The sequence below is a fragment of the Candoia aspera genome, chromosome 1 (assembly GCF_035149785.1).
Source record: "Candoia aspera isolate rCanAsp1 chromosome 1, rCanAsp1.hap2, whole genome shotgun sequence".
NCBI lineage: Eukaryota > Metazoa > Chordata > Lepidosauria > Squamata > Boidae > Candoia > Candoia aspera.
Window position 1 is genome coordinate 7,299,711 of NC_086153.1, and position 23,420 is coordinate 7,323,130.

Below are 23,420 nucleotides of genomic sequence, written 5' to 3' on the forward strand. Positions count from 1 at the left end.
GGTCCTTTGGATGCCCAAATCTTAAGCAAAGGTACTACTGCCAGAACCCAGATTCTTACAAGGCAACCTGAACAGCAACCGGCCGCCCCTCCCCACCAGCCCAGTAAAGCTCATGCATCTGTATTTTCATTATTTTTAAGTGCATTGCTTAACTCTAGGCACTGATCGGCTTGCATCAAAGAAAAGGTCTACATCTCCTTGAACCTTTGGCCCGGGTGCTGCAACAGTAACAACGTCTTCCTCCAATTTTTGTCGTCGCTCTGCTGCAAATCCCCAGAATCAGATTGCTACCCAAAGAAAGAAAATAAAAGTGGAATCGCCCCCCACTCTGCCACCTGCTTCCTCTTGTTCCCTCTCCCTCTCTGTGTCCGTCTGTAATTCAAGGGCAAATTGTTTCTCTCTTCTGCACACAAGAACCGGGCTCTTGAGCATAAATCTCAAACAGCTGCTGCCTGGGTGGTGTGGTGATTTAAGTCGTAGCCTTTGACTCTTGCTTCCAACCCTGTTTAAAACCTAAAGTGGGATGGGTATAGGTTGGGGCAGTTTCATCCCCAGAGGACAATTCATTCAGGTATATTGCATACAGGCTGCAAACAAGCCAGCCTCGCTTTTCTCTTAGAGAGGGGTCATTATTCTGCAGAAACAGCGGCTGGAGAATCAGCCAGGTAGCCGAGAAAAGCACGTTGATCTAAATAAAACAGAAGCTGGGATCTGGATTGCACAATGGGTAATTCTACCTGCAGAAGTACTACAAGGAGAAGCTTTTCATTTTGCATCCTGTGCGTTTTCCGCAGATCCCGGAAAAGCGAGGGGTAAGGGGTGCGCCAACCCACAGGGATGTAGATGGCCACTGAAAAATCTGGGATGTGACTCCCTGAGATGTCCAGACCGGGAAAGGGAGCCTTAAGACTGTGCTAATTTTACATCAAGCCCTACTGTGGCCTTTTCCAAGCCAATATGAAGACAACGCCACCAAGAGAGTCAGACGATATTGTGCCTCTTGAGTTCTTAAGCAGCAGCTCTCTTACATATCTGGACATGGGGGCTGAAGCTGAGCATTCTAAAAACGTGCATCAACATTAATACATTAGCTGGGCTGTTCTCTGCTGCTTGGTTGTTGGCTATATTGCTTTTATATTGTTTTGGTCTATTGTGAGCCACCCAGAGTCATTTGGAGTCGTGCAGCATCAAGTCAAATAAACAAATAAATAAAATATGTAAATTTTTCATCTTGTTTTCAACAATGACTCTAAGTATATATACTAATCTAAACACACGAAGCCCATGAGCCTTGTGCAGACATCCAGGGGGAAGCTCAAGATAAGGCTCTGGTATACGAGGGGAGTGGGCTATCTGAGTGTAATAATAGTATTATTTATTCATTATTTTGATCATACCAACTCCAGCTGGTATTCCCTACAGGTATGATGGGGCAACTCCTCCCCAAATTCCCAGCCAGGATTGCAAATAATTAGGCTGGTTGACATCCAGCAGTATGAGGTCAGGGAAAGCTACTTTATAGATAGTCCTCGACCATTCATTTAGCAACCATTGAAAGTTACAACAGTGCTGAAAAAAGTGAAGAAGACTTAACGACCGGTCCTCGACTTATTACTGTTGCAGTGTCCCTGCAGTCATGTGATCAAAATTCAGGCACCTGGCAAACGGCATGTATTTATGACAGTTGCAGTGTCCTGGGGTCAGATGACCACCATTTGCAACCTGCCCAGCCAGCTTCTGACAAGCAAAGTCAATGGGGGGAGCCAGGTTCGCTTAACAATGTGATTTGCTTAACAGCTGTGGTGATTTGCTTAACAACTGTAGCAAAAAGGTCATAAAATTGGATGTGACTCATTCAACAACCGCCACACTTAGCATTGGAAGTTTGGGTCCCAATTGTGGTCAGAAGTCAAGGACTACCTGTTCAACAATCAGCAAATTTCTTCTAAGGTACCACTTTTCAAACATTTTCAAGGTAGTTTACAAAAGTATCCACTACCAGGTAGTCCTCGGGTTACAATGGCAATTGGCACCAGAATTTCCATTGCTAAGCAATGTGGCCGTAAAGCATGATCTCACATGACCGTGTTGCTTAGCAACAGCAATTCTGGCTTGTTGTAACCCCACAACCACATGGGTCATTAAGCGAGGGCCTCGCATAACTGCAACATGGGAAGAGGCGGGAGCCCCAGGCAAGCAGGCTGGCGGGTGAGAGCTGCAGGTGAGAGCTGCAGGAGGGTGGGCGGGTGCTGCAGGCAGGCACTGTGGTGGGAGCGGGAGCAACTTGTGACTTCCTGCCGGCTTCCCCACTGACTTGACTTGTGGGAAGCCATCAGGGAAGGTCGCAAATGGCAGTTGCGTGACCACGGGATGATGCAACTGTCATAATTGCAAGCCAGTTGCCAAGCGCCCAAGTCGCGATCATGTGACTGCAGGGATGCTGTGACAGCTGCAATTTCGCAGACCAGTCCTAAGTCCCCCTCGTTCAGTGCTGTTGTCACCGAACGAGTGGCCATAAGCCCAGGACTACCTGTTAAGCAGGTCTTAAAAAGAACAGCACTAAAGCAAACATTAGCCAGTCAGAAAAACAATCCTTCAATTATGATTTATTATACATATAGTCCAGTTTTTCTCTGGCACACATAGCAATCTCGCCTCATTTTATCAGGAGCATGATTTCAGATTGCTTTGAGGGTAGAGACTGGAGCTGTTGGCTTTCCAGAGGCTGCTGCCTCCTGTTTCCATTATTATTTTGCAGAAAATCAAAAAATGAAATGGCGTCCCTAAAAACTGGGCGTTTTGCAGCCCAATTTTCAGGGGCACAACCTTGGTAGGCTAAGGGGCTTCCCCAGGTGGCCCATTTCTTTTATTAATTAAGACATGGGGAACCATTCCTTAGTTTGCGCAGCTCCTCCACGTCACAGGAGCAGCCAAGCAGAACCAACTGGGAACGCAGCAGCACACTTCAATGTTAATGTTAAGCCAACTTAGTGAGGCCACATTCATATTCATTTGACAATCCCTTTTCTTCCAGCTAATTTCCACAGCCAAGGAGGCAAGGACTTCTACTACCAGGCAGAGGTTTCCCTGCACTCTAATCTAGGCCACCTTAGCAAACGGGCTCTTGGCCAATAAATTCACTGCAGTCAGTCCGTATTTTACAACCGTGATCTCCAAGCAAAAAGGGGACGGACGGGCTTACTTTGTTGAGTGCTCCAGCTCCGGTCAAGATGATGTGTGAATTTTCCACCTGGATTGTCCTTTGTCCCAGCCGGACAACGTAAGCCCCGATTCCAATGGCACGACAGGTCACCTTAAGAAAAAAATCCAAATGTATACTCAGGTCAGTTCTGCAGCATTCTAGGTCAACACTTTGCAGTCACTGTGGGTTTTTTTCTGTGGGTGCATGTGTGTATATACACGAATGCAGGGAGACACCAGAACAGTAGTGGGCATTTTACTCTTTAAGCAGAATGCCCACCTACACCAAAAGAAGTCTCCTCTGCAACCAATGCATTCATTCCATTAATAATATGTCTAATTTGGCCTGGAAAGCATTTCAAGTGAAGGCAAAGCCTCTGCCTCAAATTCTAAAGAGGTAATGCCTCTTAATGAGAGCCAGTTTGGCCTAGCGGTTAGGGTGCTGGGCTAGAAACCAGGAGACTGTGAGTTCTAGTCCCGCCTTAGGCATGAAGCCGGCTAAGTGACCTTGGGCCAGTCCCTCTCTCTCAGCCCAAGAGCCAGTCAGGCGTGGTAGGAGAGTTCTAGTTCCGCCTTAGGCACGGAAGCCGGCTGGGTGACTTTGGGCCAGTCCCTCTCTCTCAGTCCAACTCACCTCACAGGGTTGTTGTTGTGGGGAAAATAGGAAGAGGAAGGAGTAATGGGTATGTTCCCCATCTTGAGTTGATGAGGGAGGGAGGGATAAAAACCTAATAATAATAATACGATTCCCAATTTACTTCCACAAGGGGATGGGGAGGAGGAAACAGTTGGCTCAGCATGTTGCCCTGTTTTTGTGGTTATTCCATCCTCCTGTCCCTTTGCCTAGAAAGTGAGTTGGGCAGCCTTATAAATCTGTTCAATAACTAAACAGAAGCCATAAGAGAGGACTAACTTTAGAGTAATTATCTTAGAATCAGACAAAACAGGGAGGCAAGGACAGTGTAAATGACCTGACAATAAACTTTGGACACTAAGCCTTGCCAAACTTGAACAAGACTCAAGGATTTCAAAAGATCTGGCTTAACATGTCATGCAACACACAGTTACTGTTGTGCAATCAGGCGCTTTCTCCCCAAAATGAAAGCATGGGCCACGGCTCTCTGTAATCTCATCACAGCCAGTCTGCATAATAAACATCCTGCGAACACCTTCCATGGCTCCATCTCTTCCTTAAACGAGACCCTCATGAGAAACAGCAACGAGCAGCCAGGGCATAGATGGAAAGAAAGGCTCTGCTAAATCCTCCGTTGCTTTTTACATGCGACATTTGGAGCTCTACAGCATTCTGCCAGAGGTTGCATGAGCGTGTGTCTGCTGGGGAAGCCGACACTTGATGCGCCCTGTTGATTACAGGTGCTGAGAATTTAGGAGTATGAAGCCAACGAAGGCCTCAACTTCCTTATCTTCTCGCCTTCTAACCTCACCACCCCACCTCACAACTGTGGATTTACCAGGTTAATTGTGATGATCTCTTCATAAGCAAGGGATGATTCCCCAGCAATCATGCCAGATCCCCGCAGGTTCTCGGTCCCCAGGCCATCCTCTTTCCCAATAATATCTGTAATTTTATACCTGATATAGGGTGGAAGGAAGTATTGGGGAGCAACAGAGAAAAAAGGAAAAAACAGAACACAAATGTCGTATTTGGCAATAAAACCATCAGTAGTTCCTAGCTGGATTACTGTATAGCACCTTCTTTACTATAGTAATATAGTAAAGTGACTTCTAAGGCAGGATTCACTTCTGAACCTAAGTGCCTGAATGTTAAATGAGAGACACCTACACTACTCACAACCTCTTTGCTGGTCTCCTATGGATATTTAACATAATCTTCATTACAGTCCAAAACCGACACAAAAGTAAATCAAAACAGCCCAACACAATCCAAAAGTATAATAGCTCTATGGTGGGCTTCTATTGACAGACCTGGATATGATGTGGCCTTGGGGCTAAGGCACAACACTTGGCAATAAAAAAGGTGATTTCAGGACATCTGTTGCTGAAGAAAACTTCCGATTAACTTTGATCAAGATGACCAGACCTACTTTCTATTATGATGGAAATGGAGAATGCAGTTCTGCCTAGAATTAACACCTTAGAAAACCATGTTCTAGGATTTAGGATTCATCAGTGGCACAAGGGCGTTGCCTATGTGCAATGGGGATTCCATTATATCTGCCATCCATGACCGCAGTGGGCAGGATATGGGTATTTAATTGATCTGGGTGGGGAGCAGAATGCTGGACTAGAGAGTGCTCTTGTGTGATTGTATAGGCCAGGGTTCCTCAGCCTTGGCAACTCTAAACTGTGCGGACTTCAACTCCCAGAATTCCCCAGCCAGCTTTGCTGGCTGGGGAATTCTGGGAGTTGAAGTCCACACAGCTTAGAGTTGCCAAGGCTGAGGAACCCTGGTATAGGCCACTTCTTATGTGGTCTACAAGCTTCTACAGGAGCTGTGTAGGCAATGTCTAGGCACAGGAAGGACCTTAATGAAAAGAGATGGCACAGCTGATGGGGGAAAAAAAGGAAGAGCAAAAAGAAGCAGGACCTTGGAGAGCTTCAAGTTGGTCCTATGAGCTGATTCTCCTCTACAGTATTAATAATAGCAAGCTGTCGCTGCAACAGTCAACCAAACCCTTATAAAGGTAGTCCCCTTTTACTGAAAAGTTTGAATTAGCACTCACTACTGGGAAGGGCTTGGTACTCTAAGATGTGGTTGTTGTTTTTTTCAATACAATGTTTTAAAGACACATACCTTGATTCTCCTTCATCCCCCACATGCTCACAATGTACCGAGTTCAAGGCACTGACTTTCTTATAATCTTGAGGTGTTAGGTACAGGTACTTGAATCCCTGGAAAGAGGAACGGGGTGGAGAAGAGAGAAAAACAGCAGAAGGGAAGTTCAGCTACTCTCACTCCAAACCTATACAGCACTTCCAAATGACAACATTCGGCAAACAAATGTATCTGTTAAAATAAATATATTTTATTCAATCTACGGAACAAAACCACAACAGCTACGTTATTCATGGGCTGCAAATGGCATAAAAGAGACTTTTAAGATTCACCGTCACTTAACCGAATGCTGGGGATTTCAGTTGGGCACTGAAAACAAACCAAGTTTCTAGTTCTCATTGTCATTATATGAAGGCATTAGGACTCCACGCCAGATTCCATTTAAGTTTTGGAGAAAATGAATATGGAGAGCACATGAAAATTGCCCAATGAAAGCTAAAAATGATGCTCTCGTGGAAATGTGTTTTGGATGTAAGTTACAGCACGCCTACCTATTTCCAAGCTTCCACTGGTTTGTGCATTTGCTCACGCTATTCATTTTGTACTTTTCTCCTTTCTATTCTCCTCTCCTACTACTTTTGGTTCCTTGCCTCAAACTCTGTTGTTCATTGCTTCCTCCATCCATTACTGACCTAAATTTTACTCCGTATTTGCATGAACCTCACAAGACAGCAAAGAACAGTGCCTGAAATATTCTACTAAAAATCACTAAAAATACTGAAAACTATAAAGCAGTTATAGACTCACCCCTTGGGTTCACACAATATCTAAGCCCTAAATCTGTGCTAACAAAGGTACATTGCCCTGTGACTGTGTGTTTATTCTGCCTTGGAATAGTCTTGACTCCTGGCGACTGCCTGGACAAGTCCCTGCAGTTTTCCTGGCAACATTTTTCAGAAGTGGTTTGCCATTGCCTCCTTCCTAGGGCTGAGAGAGAGTGGCTGGCCCAAAGTCCCCCCAGATAGCTTCATGCCTAAGGTGTAATGGCTGCCACTCAATTTACCATTAAATCCGATTCATACATGTTAAGTAGTAATCTCTTTAATGGTATTGGAATGTGCCGTACAGAGAAAGAGTTGCGAATAGAAGTTCCCACGCTTTCCCCAAGTTAAAACAGTCCAGTGACTTCAACCCCCTCCCACTTCTTTGGTATGCATCCCCCCTTTTCGTGCCAGTCCGTTCAGTTCTGTGCAGATGTCTCTCCCGATTAACCTTGGCTGCCACAGATAGTCCAAACAAGATGCTTTCACACTCCTGGCTTGTCGCCCCTCCCACTTCCATTGACTCGCAAGTTTCAACCCGGGTTGACTCCACTCATGCATGTGAGTCGATCTGGGAGCATGGCATAAGGTGGGACCAGAACTCATGATCTCCTGGTTTCTAGTCCAGTGCCTTTAACCACTACACCAAATAGCTCTCTCGCATAATATGCTCTGCCTGAATAGTTAAACATCTTATGACTTAACCTAATGCCCGATTCACAGAACTTGCTGAGACAATGGCTAGGTTCCCACAGCACACTGAATCACAAACTTCCCTGAGTCTAGCCTGTTGGGCAAAGTCAGCTGGTGGCCAAAATGAGAAACAGCAACTGGTGCCTCCAGGATCCAAAACGTAAGCATGAACATACATGACTGGCTCTGCTGATATCACTAGGCTACAACTGACTCTCCTGATTCATTGGATACAACTCTCGAGAGTAGCAAGGTGTCTGTGTGTCCACCTGCATGCATACACACACCACAGAGAGCGAGGAAGAGCACGTTTTAATTTAAATTTCTTCTCCTCCCTGAAGACTTGTCCCACTCCCCAGCTCTGCTGCCACACCCATGCTTCCAAAGATCCTTACCTTATAGGGGTCGGCTGGGTCTTCCCACGCGACGTGGAACATGTGACGGATCTCTTCAGCCAAGCCAATCCTGGCACCGCTGTTGGCAGCGACATAAATCCTGGGGATACCCTGCACCCGAGCCAGCTCTGATGCTCTGAGAAATAGCAAGTCTTCTTGGGGGCCGAAGGACCCGATCCGATACGTGATATCATTGCTAATGACGATGACGTCTCGGCCATCTGGATATTCAGGAGTCTTGAGAGTCATGCGCCAAGCCACCATTCCAATCTGCAAAGACGAGAATTGTTGGTGTTGCGTTATTGATTACTGCCAGGATTAGAACAGTGCTTTTCAAACTTGGCAACTTCAAGATGTGTGGACTTCAACTCCCAGAATTCCCCAGCCAGCCTATCCGCAACACCAGGGACAGCTATCTTTGTCCTTTCTATGCTCCCGTTTTATCCTCACAACTCTACTACAGGCTGGCTGCACAGGGACGAGGGGATCCCAGTTCAGGAAGAGGACGTTTTTGGAACAGTTTCGGAGCTTTTTCATTTTGTTGGTTTTGATGATGAACATCAGCCATCTGTGACTTTTTCTCAGGTGGGGGCTTCACTGAGCCTTGGCAGGGTCACGATAAAGAAAGGCAAAATAAATAAGCTATGATTGAAGGAGGATAAGCATCGATTTAATTTCAATCTAAATAGAATCAATTTATCTAAATTTAATTGCATTAAAAGTAAAAAGTAAAAAAAGAATCACGTGGAGCTCAACTCCTAGGGACTTCATGGATGCATCCATGTAGTTTTCCTGGCAACGGTATTGATCATGGTTTGCCATTGCCTTGTGTGTTTATTTGTTTGTTTATTTAATTTATTTGATTTCTATAGTCGCCCATCTCAGCGAGTGACTCAGCCTCAGTCTGACTTGTTCTCAGGTTTTTTTTTCCAGCTTTCCAATTTAGTCTACAATACTGATTTCCTCTCCCATCCAAGTATTACCCAAGGCCTGACCCTGCTTAGCTTCGAAACCCAGATGTTGCCAACCATGTGAGCAACTCAAAGATTCTGTGACCCTGGGAGGTTTAAGCTACACAACAGTGGCTTATGTTGGTACAGAGAAATTTGAGTAGACAGAATGTACGATGAAGGTTTACTGTATGCATTTAAAGATCTTGAGCTATAGCATGAATTTAAGTTAAAATTATTTTACTTTCCCATAGGAGGTAAGTTTCAATGGACTCACTGGGATTTGCTTCCATGATTGCTCTATAGATCTATTTTCAGAGATGCAAACATGAGGCAATTGCCAAAAGAAATATCCTTAGAACATACTTCTATCAGAATTAAGGGACAAAGTCTTAGGTTATAATGATATGAAACAGGGATATTATGATCATCTTTGGCTAAGCTTAATGTTCATTATTTATTGTCTGCTTCTTGCATGCATCATGCAATAGCATGACATCATATCATGCATGGAATAGCTGTAAGTTAACCTTTTTCAAACTGGTACCCACTGGATGGGTCACACTCCAACTCCCATCAGCACCAGCATGCCCAGACTACTGATCTATTTGCAAGATTTTTATACCACCCCATCACATCTCCAGCTGGTGTACAGCAATGCAGATGTTAAAAAACATATCTAACAATAACACTCCTGCTCCAGAACCCTCCATATCACAGTATCCCTAAGATGGCAATCGAAATGTTATCTCCAGAGGCCGCACAGAGAAGGCCTGCCTTCTTCCCCGCACCATCTCACTTTGCACAGTGGTAGATCCCACAACAGGCCTTTTCTAGATGACCTAACAGGATGGGGAAGGATCACTGTGGACAAGGCTTTCCTTCATGTAATCCAGTGCCATGCAGTGCCAGTCTTCCTAGGAATTAACCAGCACTTCTTTGACTACTGTGATATTTTTATCCAGCCACAAAAAGTAAGAAAAAAAAACTATCTTCCCAAATAGTCATTTGGCGGCATGCCTATCATTACCACAGCAAAAAAAAAAGCAAGAGACTGGGAAAAAGGGGAGATATTGCTTCGAAAGAAGTGAAGTATTTTTCTTTTTTTCTTCTTTTTGCATATGTTGGTAAAATGATGTGTGCCATTGTATTTCCATAAGAAGTGGGGCCATTATTTATTATTTTCCTGTAGAAACCCATTTGGCCTGTAAGGTATCACTGGCCAGAACTGGAGGTGGGAATGGGGGAGGAATCAAAACCGAATGAATTATTCACAAGCTCCGATCAGAAGCAATCATTATTTCTGATGTTCCAAACTGTGATTAGGGCTCGGTGGTGGGGAAGACATTGATTCCCTGGATAACAAACGGCAGTTCGGAATAGCATGGGCAAGAGAGGAAGAAAGAAAGATACTTAACGTTCAGCCTGTATTCTGGGGTGTATATAATTTTTCACATGCATTCCCGGTCAATACCTACCTATTGAAGACTGCAGCTTAAAGACACAGTAGCTGAGCCTTCAGATAATAACACTCACTGTAATGCTATGCACAGTTGAAACAAACTGAAATTATTCCAAGAAAATCATCTTTGGATTGTGCTCAAAGTTATGTCAGTATGTGAGAATGGTATATGCCAAATTTCAGCAGCAGGAAAATGCCCCCTTTCAGTCAGGGAAATATTATTGTTCTGTATACAAAGCACTTTTTAAAATTCCATCCATCCATCTATCCATCCATCCATCCATCCATCCATATGTGTTTCTGTGTGTGTGTGTGTGTGTGTGTGTATACACACATACAGCATGTGTGTGTGTGTGTGTGTGTGTATTACAAATTGTTCAACCTCTTAAGAATAGTACTAGATCAGATCAAAGGTCCCTCTTGCATATTAACCTGTTCCTGAAACTCACCCCCTACCCCATGCACACAACAAAGAGTTAGCAAAAGCTATAAGGTATTTTATTTGTATTTTTCAATTTGCATACCGCCTCAATCATGAATGGCTTACATTTTAGGGTTAAAATAACAGCACAAACATAATAAAACAAGAACCACCACCAAACAGCAATGCAGAACATCAGGGAGAAGAAACGGAACCCTAATCAAAGACCAGAAGTTTCGATGAGGGAGCAGATCACTTTATTCTATCCCAGACCTACTGAAAGAGCCCGGTTTTTACAGCTTTACGAAAGCACAACTGAGTCAGGGCTGTACGGACCTTGGAAGGGAAGCTGTTCCAAGGGTGGGTACAGCTATAAAGAAGTTGCGGTGCTGGCAGTGCTTTATAGATGGGCCCTAGAGTGTGCTGACCCAACCGGATCTTACCGTTCAGGCAGAAACAACAGAAACCAGGTCCTGCTGTTGACACTCACCCTACCAAAATATCTATTGCTATCCAAGGATGGATGGATGGATTGATTGACTGGCCGGCTGGGCTCTTGTACCACCCCAATCATAACGGACTCTGAGCAGCCCATGCCTATTTACTAGAGTCGCATGGCCCACAGAAATTAAGCAACTCACTTTTCTTACAATCATCTTCCCCAACCTTGCATAGACTTTATCTCCTGTCACCCCTTGGCCATCATAGTCTTTGGCAATCCAGAACAACCTACAGGAGGAACAGCTTGGGTGAAAAAGAGTTGAATTTGTGGATTTGGGCTGGAGGCTGCAATGCCATGTGCTTTGGCCCTGAGCTGTGTTGAAAGGAGTTCCTGATCTTTGAAGCATGTCACTGGAGACAAAGTGGATTCTATATACCATCCATTGAGAGTCAACTAGTCATGGGGAGCTTACAATTTCAGAACATCAGTCTTAGGAATTTGCTCCTGGAGAACCATTTTCAGGACCTGGCAATCTGGAGCACAGCTTTTGAAAGGGACCTATTTGTTAGAGAATAAATAGATATAACCAGTAGCACCAAAAGCATGGACATTAAAAGGATATAGGGCCAGGCAGTTAACGTTGCTTGGTAACATGACCTTAATACAAGCTTCTCTACCAGAGGACTGAAAAATGGACAATATAACATGAGGGTTTTTTTAACAAAAGATCCATGGACAATCCAGGAAACTACAGGCCATTTAAACTTAAGTCTGTTCTGGGTAAATTGGTGAAAAATGGTATTCAGGATAAAAGTGTCAAGCATGTCAAACAATAAATAGCTTCTAGAAAGGTAAGTTTGCCTTGCTAACCTTTTCAGAGTACTTTAGCTGTATCAAGAGGTGTAAGGATAAGGGAGATCCAATAAACTTTACTTATCTGGACCATTAAAAAGGGGGTTGACAAGATTCCCCATCAAGACTGCTTAGCAAACCTAAAATCCATGAAGAGAACCTGTTGGGAATTGCTAACTGGTTAATAAACAAAAAAATAAAGATTAGGAGCAAACTTGAGTCCTCACAAAAAAAAGGAGTGATGTCCTATCAGGATCTGTCCTTGGATGGTGTTCTTTAATATCATTGCTTTCTAACAATTGCAAGTAAGTTTATTCCAGATTTGGCAGGAACCCTGAGGTGGTCAGGTTTGCTGACAACAACTTATTATTCAGGAAAGTTAAAAACAGAGATGGTGAAAGGTTCTGGACTTAGAGCACAGACGTTTAAATGGCAAATGGAATGGAATGTAAGCAAGTACAACATGACAGATGCTGGACCAAAATCCCAAACTTATTTGTAGATGAGATCTGAGTTAGTAATGATAGGAGGCAGAAAAGTGGTGGTGTGCAGAAGGCAAACATCATATTGGAGGTCACTAGGAAAGGAATTTTTAAAAAAGTGTTTTATTTATTAAATAAATGTATATGGCCTCCTGTATTGAAGCTTTTGAACTTTGGTGTTGGAGAAGACCCCTGAGAATACTATGGACAGCCAAGAAAACAAAACAATGGATCACTGAACAACTCAACCCAGAGTCAAGGCACAAATGACCAGGCTCAAATTTTCATATTTTGGATACATCATGTGAAGACTCAGTTCTGGAGAAGGCTCTGATGCTGGGAAAGGTGGAAGGAAAGAGCAGAGGACAACCACAGCAAGGTGGGTAGACTCAGTTACAAAATGATGGGTGCACCACTGGAAGATCTGAAGAACCTGGTTGGGAACTGATCCATCTGGAGAAAATCTATGTGGTCACAAAACATCAGCACTGACTTGATGGCATGTAATCATCATTATCATCATCATCAATGATGTACCAATGGCACTCTGGGCACCAATGGCACTCTGGGCAGCGAACCAAAATAAAAACATAGTACAATTATCAAGATCAGTTAAAAAGAAAAAAAACAAAATTGAGGCCCCAATAAAATCCTCAACACCCATAGATCACACAGAGCTCCATTAATATCCAGGGCCCAATTAAGCTGCGACTGTTGTAATGCCTTCACAGAAATCTGCAGCATGAATGCATTTAGAATATTATGCACCTTTTTGGTCACTGAAAGGTCATTGTGAAGTTGGCAAAGAGGACGAAGAGCAAGCAAAATGGCTAAGGGGATGGACCACCTCTCTTATTAGGAAAGGTTGTAGCATAATCCACATGCTCAGGGGGACTCATAAATACAATCAATAGTATTCCCAGAGGAAGAACTACCTAGCTGACAGGAGCTTGGGCAATGGTGTCCACAAGTAAGGTCAAAAAAGTCAAAATGGCAGCTGTGACAGTGCAATCAAAGCTCTACCGGTTTTCGATGTGCAAAAAAAAAAAGCAGAGCTTCCATTGCACTGCTGCGGCCACCATCTTGACTTTTTTGCCCCTACCCTGCAGACATCACAGCCCGGCCTGTTTCATGTTCACAAACCAGCCAAGGGTGTGCTTCTCTGAGCCATTTACTCCCTGCACCCATCCTCGGGAGCTTGAAGAGTCAGCACTGGGATGTTGCTTCCAGTAAACCATCTATTCTCATCCAGGAAAGGCACTTTAATGCCAAAACATGCCATGAAGGAGATGGTCTAGCAGAGGATCAATTACGAAAGCTCTCTCTTCCAGCTCCCCCCACCCCCCATTTGAGCCCAAACTGCTGTCAAGGAAGAAGTGTGACATCTAGCGTTCAAAGGGGGGAAGAGACAGCCCACTGAAGTTGTGTTGCATTTTAGCAGCTGTGTTTGCAGCCCCTGTTTGTTGTCATTGCAAAGATGGGAATAACTTGGAGAGTTAGCAAGGGGCATATTTACTCAGGAAATGAAAACGATCCTTCTGATCATCAGCAACACCTGCTTTTCACCTCAGCAACCTATACCCGCATGAACCATAAACGGTCACACGGACAGGTCTATCACTGGATCGAAGCTCAGCAGGGCTGGCTGTTGACAATCCATCACTTGGTCCCAAAATCCATTCATCACATTTAAGCAACCAAAGCACTGCATTCCAGGAACCAACCACAAATGCATTGTCTATATATTATTTACAAGTTTGTTACAGGAAGTCCTCGCTTAACAACCACTCATTTAGTGATGGTTCAGACTTACAACTGTGCTGGAAAAACTGACTTAAGACTGGTTCTCACACTTACGACCATCACCATGTCCCTGCAGTCACAAGATCATGATTTGGGCACTTGGCAACCAGTTCACATTTATGACTGTTGCAGCGTCCCATGGTCAAGTGATCACCATTTTTGACCTTCCTGGCCTGCTTCTGGCAAGCAAAATCAGTGGGGAACCATGTGATTTGTTTAACAGCCACAAGGTTTGCTTAACACCCAGGTGATTCACTTAATGACCACCACAAAAAAGGTCATCAAATCGGGTTGGATTGACTTAATGACCACTTTATATAGCAACCAAAATTCCAGTCCCAACTGTGGTTATTAAGTGAGGACTACCTGTAAATGCATGCTGGTCTTCATGCAATCAAAGACCCCATCCAGGCATAAGAGGGAAGTTTCAGAAGGCAGATCAAAAGGATACTGATGGATGCAAAAATAATAAAGATCTTAGGGGGGAAACTCTAACATGTGGATGAAGTAGGAAGAACAAGAAAGATCAAAACTAAAATAGTCCAAAGACAACAGAGCAAATTTTCTTAGATGGAAAGGAAGACAGCATTCTGAGAAAGGACAAGGCCAGCCAGCCAGAGTACTCTATACTGCATCATTTTGTTGCAGCTCCCAGCTGTATATTGCACTTTAGGGAAATGACTACAGGTAGTCCTCACTTAACAACCATTTATGTAGTGATGGTTCAGACTTACAATGGTTCCTGGGGGAAAAATGACTTACGACTGATCCTCACAGTTATGACCACTGCAGTGTCCCCACAGTCAGGATTTGGGCATTTGGCAACCAGTTCACATTTATGACCATCACAGCATCCCGTGGTCATTTTCTACCTTCCCAGCTGACTTCTGAAAAGCAAAATCAACGCGGAACCGCGTGATTCGTTTAACAATCATGTGGTTTGCTTATCATTCGTGGTGATTCGCTTAACAACTGCTGCAAAAAAATCACAAAATGGGTCAGATTTGCTTAATGATGGCTTCGCTTAGCAACCATCTGGGCCTAATTGTGGTCATTAAGTGAGGACTGCCTGTATCTTTACGCCATGACTATGGGCTCTTCTGGAGGCATCACTGGGCAACACTGTCTATTTCAAAAGTCAAGAGGCTTGTGGTGACAACCATGATAGGGAACTGTCATTTGCTCACAAAACTGAATACTGTATGAGCAGATGTTGCATTCGTGGTCCAAATACTTTACCACTCATTTCCAGGAAAGAAAATGTTGATGCTCAGAGAAAGAGAAAGAGAGAAATATTCGCCGCCTCACAACCTCAGCAACCCCACAGACTGCCAAGAAAAAAGACACGGATGTACAGAAAGCAGCCCCCCTCATCCCTTGCTCCCCCACCCCCAAGTCCTTTCCCACAAACTGTACGGCAATCTGCTCTTAAGTGGACCACAATAGCCGCAAAAGCCATAGAGAAAATGCACTCCAAAACAAATCCGCTACTCAAAAAAGTCCCACACCAGGCAAGGGGGAAAAAGGCATAAATATTCTCCCCCTCCCAAGAGGCAGCTGCTCCTTGCAAGCACCAAAAAAGCAAGTAAGTGTGTCCCCTAAAGACACACACACACACACACACAGACACACACACAACCAAACCATCTTCTTAAAACAGAAAAGAAAAATAAAATTCCCCAGACAGATGCTCCTCTTTTCTTCTAGCACAGTTAGAACCCAGACAGACTGGAAAGCAGAGCAGCCTCCTCTTTCCCTCCTTAAGATTGCCCCAGATTTTCTGCAGGAAATAGTTTTGCAAAAAGAAAAAGAAAAAAAAGTGGTTAACATTCAGGGAAAAAGAAGCAAGACAGCTGGGAACACAGATCTGGTTGGTCTGTTGGTCTGACTTAGCAAGGCTCTTTCCATCTTTCCATATCCCAAGCCAGCCTCCCCTAACTCTATGCCCTCAGTGATGGCAAGGAATTCTGGAACTTGAAGTCCAGCACATCAAAAGGGGAACAGTGTGGGGAAGACTGCTGAAATGGAGGACGGCATATCATAAGATCATAAGGAGAGTCGCGGTTTCGCTTAATGACTGCTTCGCTTAATGACTGAGTTGCTGGTCCTGACTGTGGTCACTAAGGAGGAGTACCTGTACATGCAACTGAGGACAGCACCCCTAATCCAGCATCTTCACCACTACCCCACCCTGGATCTCCTGCTCTTTAATTCACATTTAAACAAACAAACAAACAAACGAATAAATAAATAAACAAACATTTCCCTTTCAATAATGTCTGATTCTTGAAGACTGCCTGGACTAGTCCCCGCAGTTTTCCTGGCAAGATTTTGGAAGTGGTTTGCTATTGCCTGCTTCCAAGGGTTGAGAGATAGTGACTGGCCCAAGGTCACCCAGCTGGCTTTGTGTGAAAAGCGGGACTAGAACTCACGGTCTCCCAGTTTCTAGGCTGGTGCCTTTAACAACTACACCAAATTGGTCTCAAATCTATTTACTTATCCTTTATAATTATGTGTCCTACTTCAGGTTTCAGCCTCACTCACCCACACGGTTTCTTGGAAGATTTTCAGTTTTCTTTTCAGGCAAAAGAGTGAGCAATGAACTCAGGATTGTCAAACAAAGCGAAGGCTTGCCTGTGAAGTGTGTTTCCAAAGAGGAGCGTGCATAAGAGTCGTCTAGAGTTGGTCCAAGGTTCAAGAGCCGGGTCAAGGTTGGCAGCCAGTCGAAGGGTCTAAGGATCAAGAGTGGAACTCCTACAGAGGGATCACACCTGAGCTAGACATCATTTCAAGCAAAGGGAACAGAGGCAGCCCAGCCTCTTCCTATATAGGCTGCAGCCAACTGCCACTCATCGGAATGTTTACTCCGTTGCTAGGCAAACAGCCTAACAGAACCTCTGCTCTGCCCTCCTTTCTACTGGGCCATGACATTATGCAGATAGATGATGATGATGATGATGATGATGATGATGGTAGATAGGCAGGCAGGCAGGCAGGCAGGCAGACACACACACACACACACATGGAGTCAACACCAACTTGATGGTACATTATCTATCTATCTATCTATCTATCTATCTATCTATCTATCTATCTATCTATCTATCTATCTATCACTGTAGTGTAAAAACAATGCATTAAAACTCCATTAAAATGGGCAGAGGACATTATAAGTTTACCTGACAATGACTAGACACACAAAGTGACATGGTCGTGGTCCCGCAATTACACATGCCACTCGGGTGATGTTATGCAGATCGCAGGTGAGGAAGGAGGGGGCGCCCTCCAGGGGGAAAAACGCACCCACAGTGTGGAAGACCTTGGGCGCCTGGCCAGGCAGGACCCGCCCTAGAGTTTCTGGAGTTTTTTCCTTTTTAGAGCCTGCTAGTTTTGCTCAGTTTGGCAAGATCCTGTTTCTACGGTGGAAACAATAAAGACTAGAGCTTCGTTCCTGGCTCAGCGTTGTTTCTTCACCTAAACCTTGACAGATGACCTGCTACTAGATGGGGAGATGGACTACGAAAAGTACTTGATCCCAACTGGAACACCACAGCAAAAGATGGAGTTTTATTTTTATTTATTAATTAAACAAATGTATATGGCCACCCAACCCAAATACGGTGACTCCGGGCAGCTTACAGAATTAAAAAACATAAAGCAAAATATACATTCCCACAGCAGCAGCAAACACATTCAGATCAACCGCTTGATTAGCAACGAAGCAACCTGGGGTCCCCAGGCCCACTGACAGAACTATACGTAAGGACGGAATAAAAGTATCTGTTGAAATCGATGCTTCAAACATCAACACTATCTGAATGAGTATGACAATCAGCACACACGCATCTGTCAAAAAACCTCTACCTACATTGGACCAGCATAGCAGATTATGGTCCCTAACTTCTAATGAAGAGGCCTTCATCCTGAAGTAGATTGGTTCAGGCTGATAATAATGCTAAATGTCTCTCTGTGTGTATTTCTGTATTAAAAACCTCTTCAGTCTAAGCTACTCTAAGCAATGTACAAAAGCGACAACAAATACAGAGATATACTGTAAATATAGATATAGATATGGATATATAGCTATAGCCTCCAGCAGTGTTTCTCAACCTCAGCCACTTTAAGATGTGTGGACTTCAACTCCCAGAATTCCCTGGCCAGCTGGGGAATTCTGGGAGTTGAAGTCCACACATCTTAAAGTGGCTGAGGTTGAGAAACACTGGCCTCCAGGAATAGAGACGCTAGCCCTCTTGATACTAGCATTTCAGAAACACGAATGGGGGCTTGCTTTGATATTCATATGGCATAGCAGGGCAGCACTAAGCCTGACTTAATGGTATAAAAGGGGATCTGGGCTCTATAAATCATATAAATAAATAAATAGTTAGTTAGTTAGCTTCCTGTTGGGCCAGTATCTGCAAGTTTAAAAGAGCACCCTTACCTGGTTTGGCACATCTTAGAAAACCCAAACACCTCAAAATGTAAAAAAAAGAATTCAGAAATGTCAGCCGCACTCCGGAGACAACCCGTGGAATATTGGGGGAACTATAGATGGATGGTAGGCTGCAAATTACCCACTCCAGCCTTAATTCCTTCTTTCTCCTTCTGAATGGGCATTCAGATTGTCTAATTTTAACTGTTTAGTGCCAGAAATAGTTCGGCAGAACAGTCTAATGAGAAAGCAAATTATGTAAATATAATTATTTTGCTCAAGTGCACAGGGATACGCTATACACACAAGAACACCACACACACAAAAAAAACCCCAGCATAAATATGAAATAGGTTCGACAACAAAAACTGTATTGTGGAATGTTTCTGGACTGGAGGGCCCTCACAACCCGATGTGACTTTTTCCAGAATACTCCATTCCATGTGAACACAACTTAGCATTCTGCACCTGCTGAATACACTCACTCCCCATCCAAAGTTTTAGGAAGGTAACCTTGCTTGTTTTTCCCTAAATATGTTTTGTTTGTTTTTCTGCAAAACCCACGGCTCTCCAGAACCTGCTAATGCCTCTCTCGTGGATGGACGGTGCCATGTGGGCTATTTAAAGCTCCCCACCAAGGGAATGAGTTTGCTATTTATAGACCCCTACCCAGATAAGAAATGTGCTAGACTCCATGAATTTGGGAGAGGCAAAGGCCTCTGGTTTCCATCCGAGGCATACAGAAGGGGTTAAAAGAAATGTGCGTGCTTGTGAAAGAGCGAGCGAGCGAGCGTGAATGGCTGGTCTTTGGGTACAGGGTCCCATATAATAAGACTATTTGTATTCATACTGGCAGAATAAACACTCTGTGTTCATGCCAAGCCAGCTCTGCGCTAGTAATTTCAGCCCAAACACAGCTCAGTCCCTTGGGAATTTCGCTACTCCCTTGGCCTCTAACCACTCCAAATGTGAAATGAGAGCAAAGAAGTGGGGTTGGGGCGGGGGGAGAAATAGAGGCAGACAAAGACCAGCAGAGAGACCTTCATGCCGCACTCTTGACGCACTGTTGCTTGCAAGGAGAAACGGTAACGTTTTCAAAGGTTCCACCGTCCAGCCGCTTAGAGGACATCTCTTACAGTCTTCAGTCCCTCCAATTTCATGGCTGTGAGAAGGTTTACCTTAAACCTCGATACATCTATCAGGGCAGAGCAGTTCAGTTCTACATCCTGCCCAGAATAATATGTTACTAAAAGCACAGATCGGAACTGAATATTAAAACAGGTATCTTTCGATTTGGGGCAGGGGCCTCTTCCACACGTCTTTAAAAAAATAAAAGTAGGCGAAATGCACAGTGCCAGAAGTTCTTCCGCTATTTCTACAATCAGAAATTAAAGGTAAAGGTAAAGGTTTCCCTTGACGTAAAGTCCAGTCGTGTCCGACTCTAGGGGGCGGTGCTCATCTCCGTTTCAAAGCCTTGGAGCCGGCGTTGTCATAGACACTTCCGGGTCATGTGGCCAGCATGACTCACGGAACGCCGTTACCTTCCCGCCGAAGCGGTACCAATTAATCTACTCACATTTGCATGTTTTCGAACTGCTTGGTGTGCAGAAGCTGGGACGAGCAACGGGAGCTCACCCCGCCGCGCGGTTTCGAACCGCCGACCTTCCGATCGACAGCTCAGCGGTTTAACCCGCAGCGCCACCGCGTCCCTATCACAATCAGAAATTAGGTGGAGTAATATTCTGAATGTCCTCCAAAGGAGGTTTTTCCTTTCGTGCCATTTTCTCTCCAAACTTGCTGCCTTAGATTTAGGATCTCCTGGCCAGCTGGGGATTATAGGAATGGAAATCCACCTTACCTGAAAGTGCTAAATTGGAAAAATTGGCTTACATCAGGGGTCCCCAACTTGGGCGGGAGGAGGGGAACCAGGAGTTTATGTCAGGGGTCCCCAACTTGGGATGTGTTAATCCTTGTACGCTGCCCAGAGTCACCTGTATGAGATGGGCAGCCACCGATTGACTGATTGGTTGGTTATACATCCAATCAATCAATCAATCAATCAATCAATCAATAAATAAATAAATAGATAGATAAATAGATAAATAGATAAATAAATAAATAAATGCCGCCTCATACTGGCTCATAGAATGAAGATGTAGCTAGTTGCAAAACAGTGCTTACCAGAAGGTGAAAGAGTAAGATCCCATCTTCTCTAGCTTGCCAAGATGTTATATCAGATGGTCTTTTTTTTTTTAATGCAGGCAGTCATACTTGCAAATAAGTATTGGGACACAGCCCAGTCACTATTCTACTCTGTGATCATGTCTTTAAGATCTATGTGTTTGAGGACTGCTGCTTTGCTCTGCAGTGGGTTACCTTCCTGCAAGGATGCCCACAAAATAGAAATTAGACGTGGCATTGAAACTGAAGGATCCCAAGGGCGATGTTGCTAAGCACACCGGCACTCATGGAGACCTCTGGAAGTCCAGAACAAATCATGAGCTGGCTTTTTTTTTTAAGCCCTGCTGAATTTTGATTATGGGATTCATCTTTCCTATATCCTTATCACAGAATCATATAGTTGGAAGAAACCTTAGAAGCTATTGGGTCCAGCTCTTGCTTAGTGCAGAATCCCCTCTTCACTTGATTTGTGATTTCACATTTATGATTTGGTTAACTTTGGAACAGAGGAAGCTATGTTATTTACCAAAATCACTTAGTTCTACAGTATCTGTATTGATTGGTAGGAATTTCCCAGGCTTTTGGATATGAATCTTTCCCAGCCCTCCCTGGAGATGCCAAGGAGTGGACAGGGGTCTAAAAATCTTTATATGAATCATCCAATCAATCAACAAAAATGTAATCATAATAAATATTTACACGGTATTTCAAGCAATCCAGTGTACTTCACATATGCAAAATCCAGTAATTCGAACAGGAATCCTCTATGTTAAATCATTCCAAGCACAGCTTGAAACATAAATGATAGAGCCTTTCTTCAGGAAAACAATATAAAAAACAAAAACAATACCCAAAACCTAGGTATAAAAACAATATAAAAACCATATGACACAGTCCATAGCCAAGGTATACCAAACCTATAATTGTATATTTTGCTGTTGTAAGGCACCCAGAGTCTTTTGGAGTGGTTGGCCATAATAAATAATAATAATAATAATAATAATAATAATAATCTGTAAGGGTTTCACTGGCCTGTTGATGTGTCTTTGTGAATTATTGGGCCATTATTATTATCAACAATAATAATTTTGATTTATTTCTATTGTTGCTTTTATAATTTTAATGTACTGTAACTCACCACTTCTCAGTCAGATGAGCTATAAAACTGTAATTAGATAAACAGATGATGGATGGATGGATGGATGGATTTGGGGGCCAAAGAAACAGTTCTCAAATGTGAACATCAGAAGCAGAAGAAATTATCATATTTAGAGGTCAGGACTGAATCCAGTAAATATAGGTAGTCTTAAGACATGTTATGGCGATACCCTCAACCAGACAACCCAGAGATCTCACAGACAGGCAGAATATACAGCAGTAGCAAGCTAAAGAATGGACATTTTCTGTTACTTTGCATTTAAAATATATTGCCTGAAGTAGTTACCTCATTCTGCTTCAAAGCAGGGCCCAGCCCCTCAAGCTACTTATGGCTTTCTAGCAAGTTAAGTTATGCCTCCCAGATCAGTCTCAGTCTTATCCAGCAAAACTTGTCCCTTTTCCTTAACATCTGAAACACAGTCTATCTATAATGGCAGACACTTCTAAAATTAACTTCTGGATCCATTGCTCGAAAATAACCTTCAATACATCTGATGTTAAGGTATTTTGTTCCATTTTGTGTTAGTAAGTCAAATTTATTTATTTATTTATTTGTGTAGTTTCTATCCCATCTTTATTATCTCTATAAATAACTCAAGGCGGCGAACATACCTAACACTCCTTCCTCCTATTTTCCCCACAACAACATCCCTGTGAGGTGAGTGGGGCTGAGAGAGAGAGATAGGGACTGGCCCAAGGTCACCCAGCCGGCTTCTATGCCTAAGGCAGGACTAGAACTCTCAGTCTCCTGGTTTCTAGCCCAGCACCTTAATCTTTAGTACATTCTGGTTCCTTCTAGTGTCCAGCATTCAAATGCCCACCTTATGTTTTCTTTTAAGAATTCAAAACAACAGCATTTTCCCACAGGAAGGATTCTTATAATTAATTTCAAAATCTTATTTCAAATCCATCTGGACCCTTAGTCCATTTGTAACTTTCCAAAATCAATGTTCTAACCACCCTTCTGCTGCTTATTCAAAATTTTAAAAATGGATTTAAAAATGACAAGCTACAAGAACGATATGGAAAAAGATGTTACACTGGATATATAACTGAAACCAGCTGATGTTTTAATAACTAAAGGGGATACACAAATGGCAAACCCAAAGAACAACTTGGATAACTTATATTAGATTTACAAAAGAGACCTGTTAAACTTCTGAAGGATTTTGTGAGAAACAACATTATTTGACAGGATTAAAGATTAAGGCTGTTAAAAGTAAAGGGAAGGAATATTAAGTGTGAGTAGATTAATAGGTACCGCTTCGGCGGGCAGGTAACGGCGTTCCGTGTAGTCATGCCGGCCACATGACCACGGAAGTGTCTACGGACAAACGCCGGCTCTTCGGCTTTGAAACGGAGATGAGCA

The 23,420-nt window shown here is 43.5% G+C and overlaps 1 protein-coding gene across 5 annotated transcripts in view; it reads right to left on the minus strand.

Moving 5' to 3' along the window:
* ACACA (acetyl-CoA carboxylase alpha) overlaps positions 1 to 23,420 on the minus strand; it is a 252,885-nt gene that overhangs the window by 80,564 nt on the left and 148,901 nt on the right. For all 5 annotated transcript variants that reach the window (XM_063296753.1, XM_063296749.1, XM_063296752.1 and 2 more), the window contains 4 exons: positions 7,869 to 8,138; positions 5,978 to 6,075; positions 4,674 to 4,794; positions 3,203 to 3,313 (listed from right to left, as the gene is read on the minus strand). In XM_063296753.1, the coding sequence (XP_063152823.1) occupies positions 3,203 to 3,313; positions 4,674 to 4,794; positions 5,978 to 6,075; positions 7,869 to 8,138 (600 nt within the window). The remainder of the gene's footprint in view (positions 1 to 3,202; positions 3,314 to 4,673; positions 4,795 to 5,977; positions 6,076 to 7,868; positions 8,139 to 23,420) is intronic.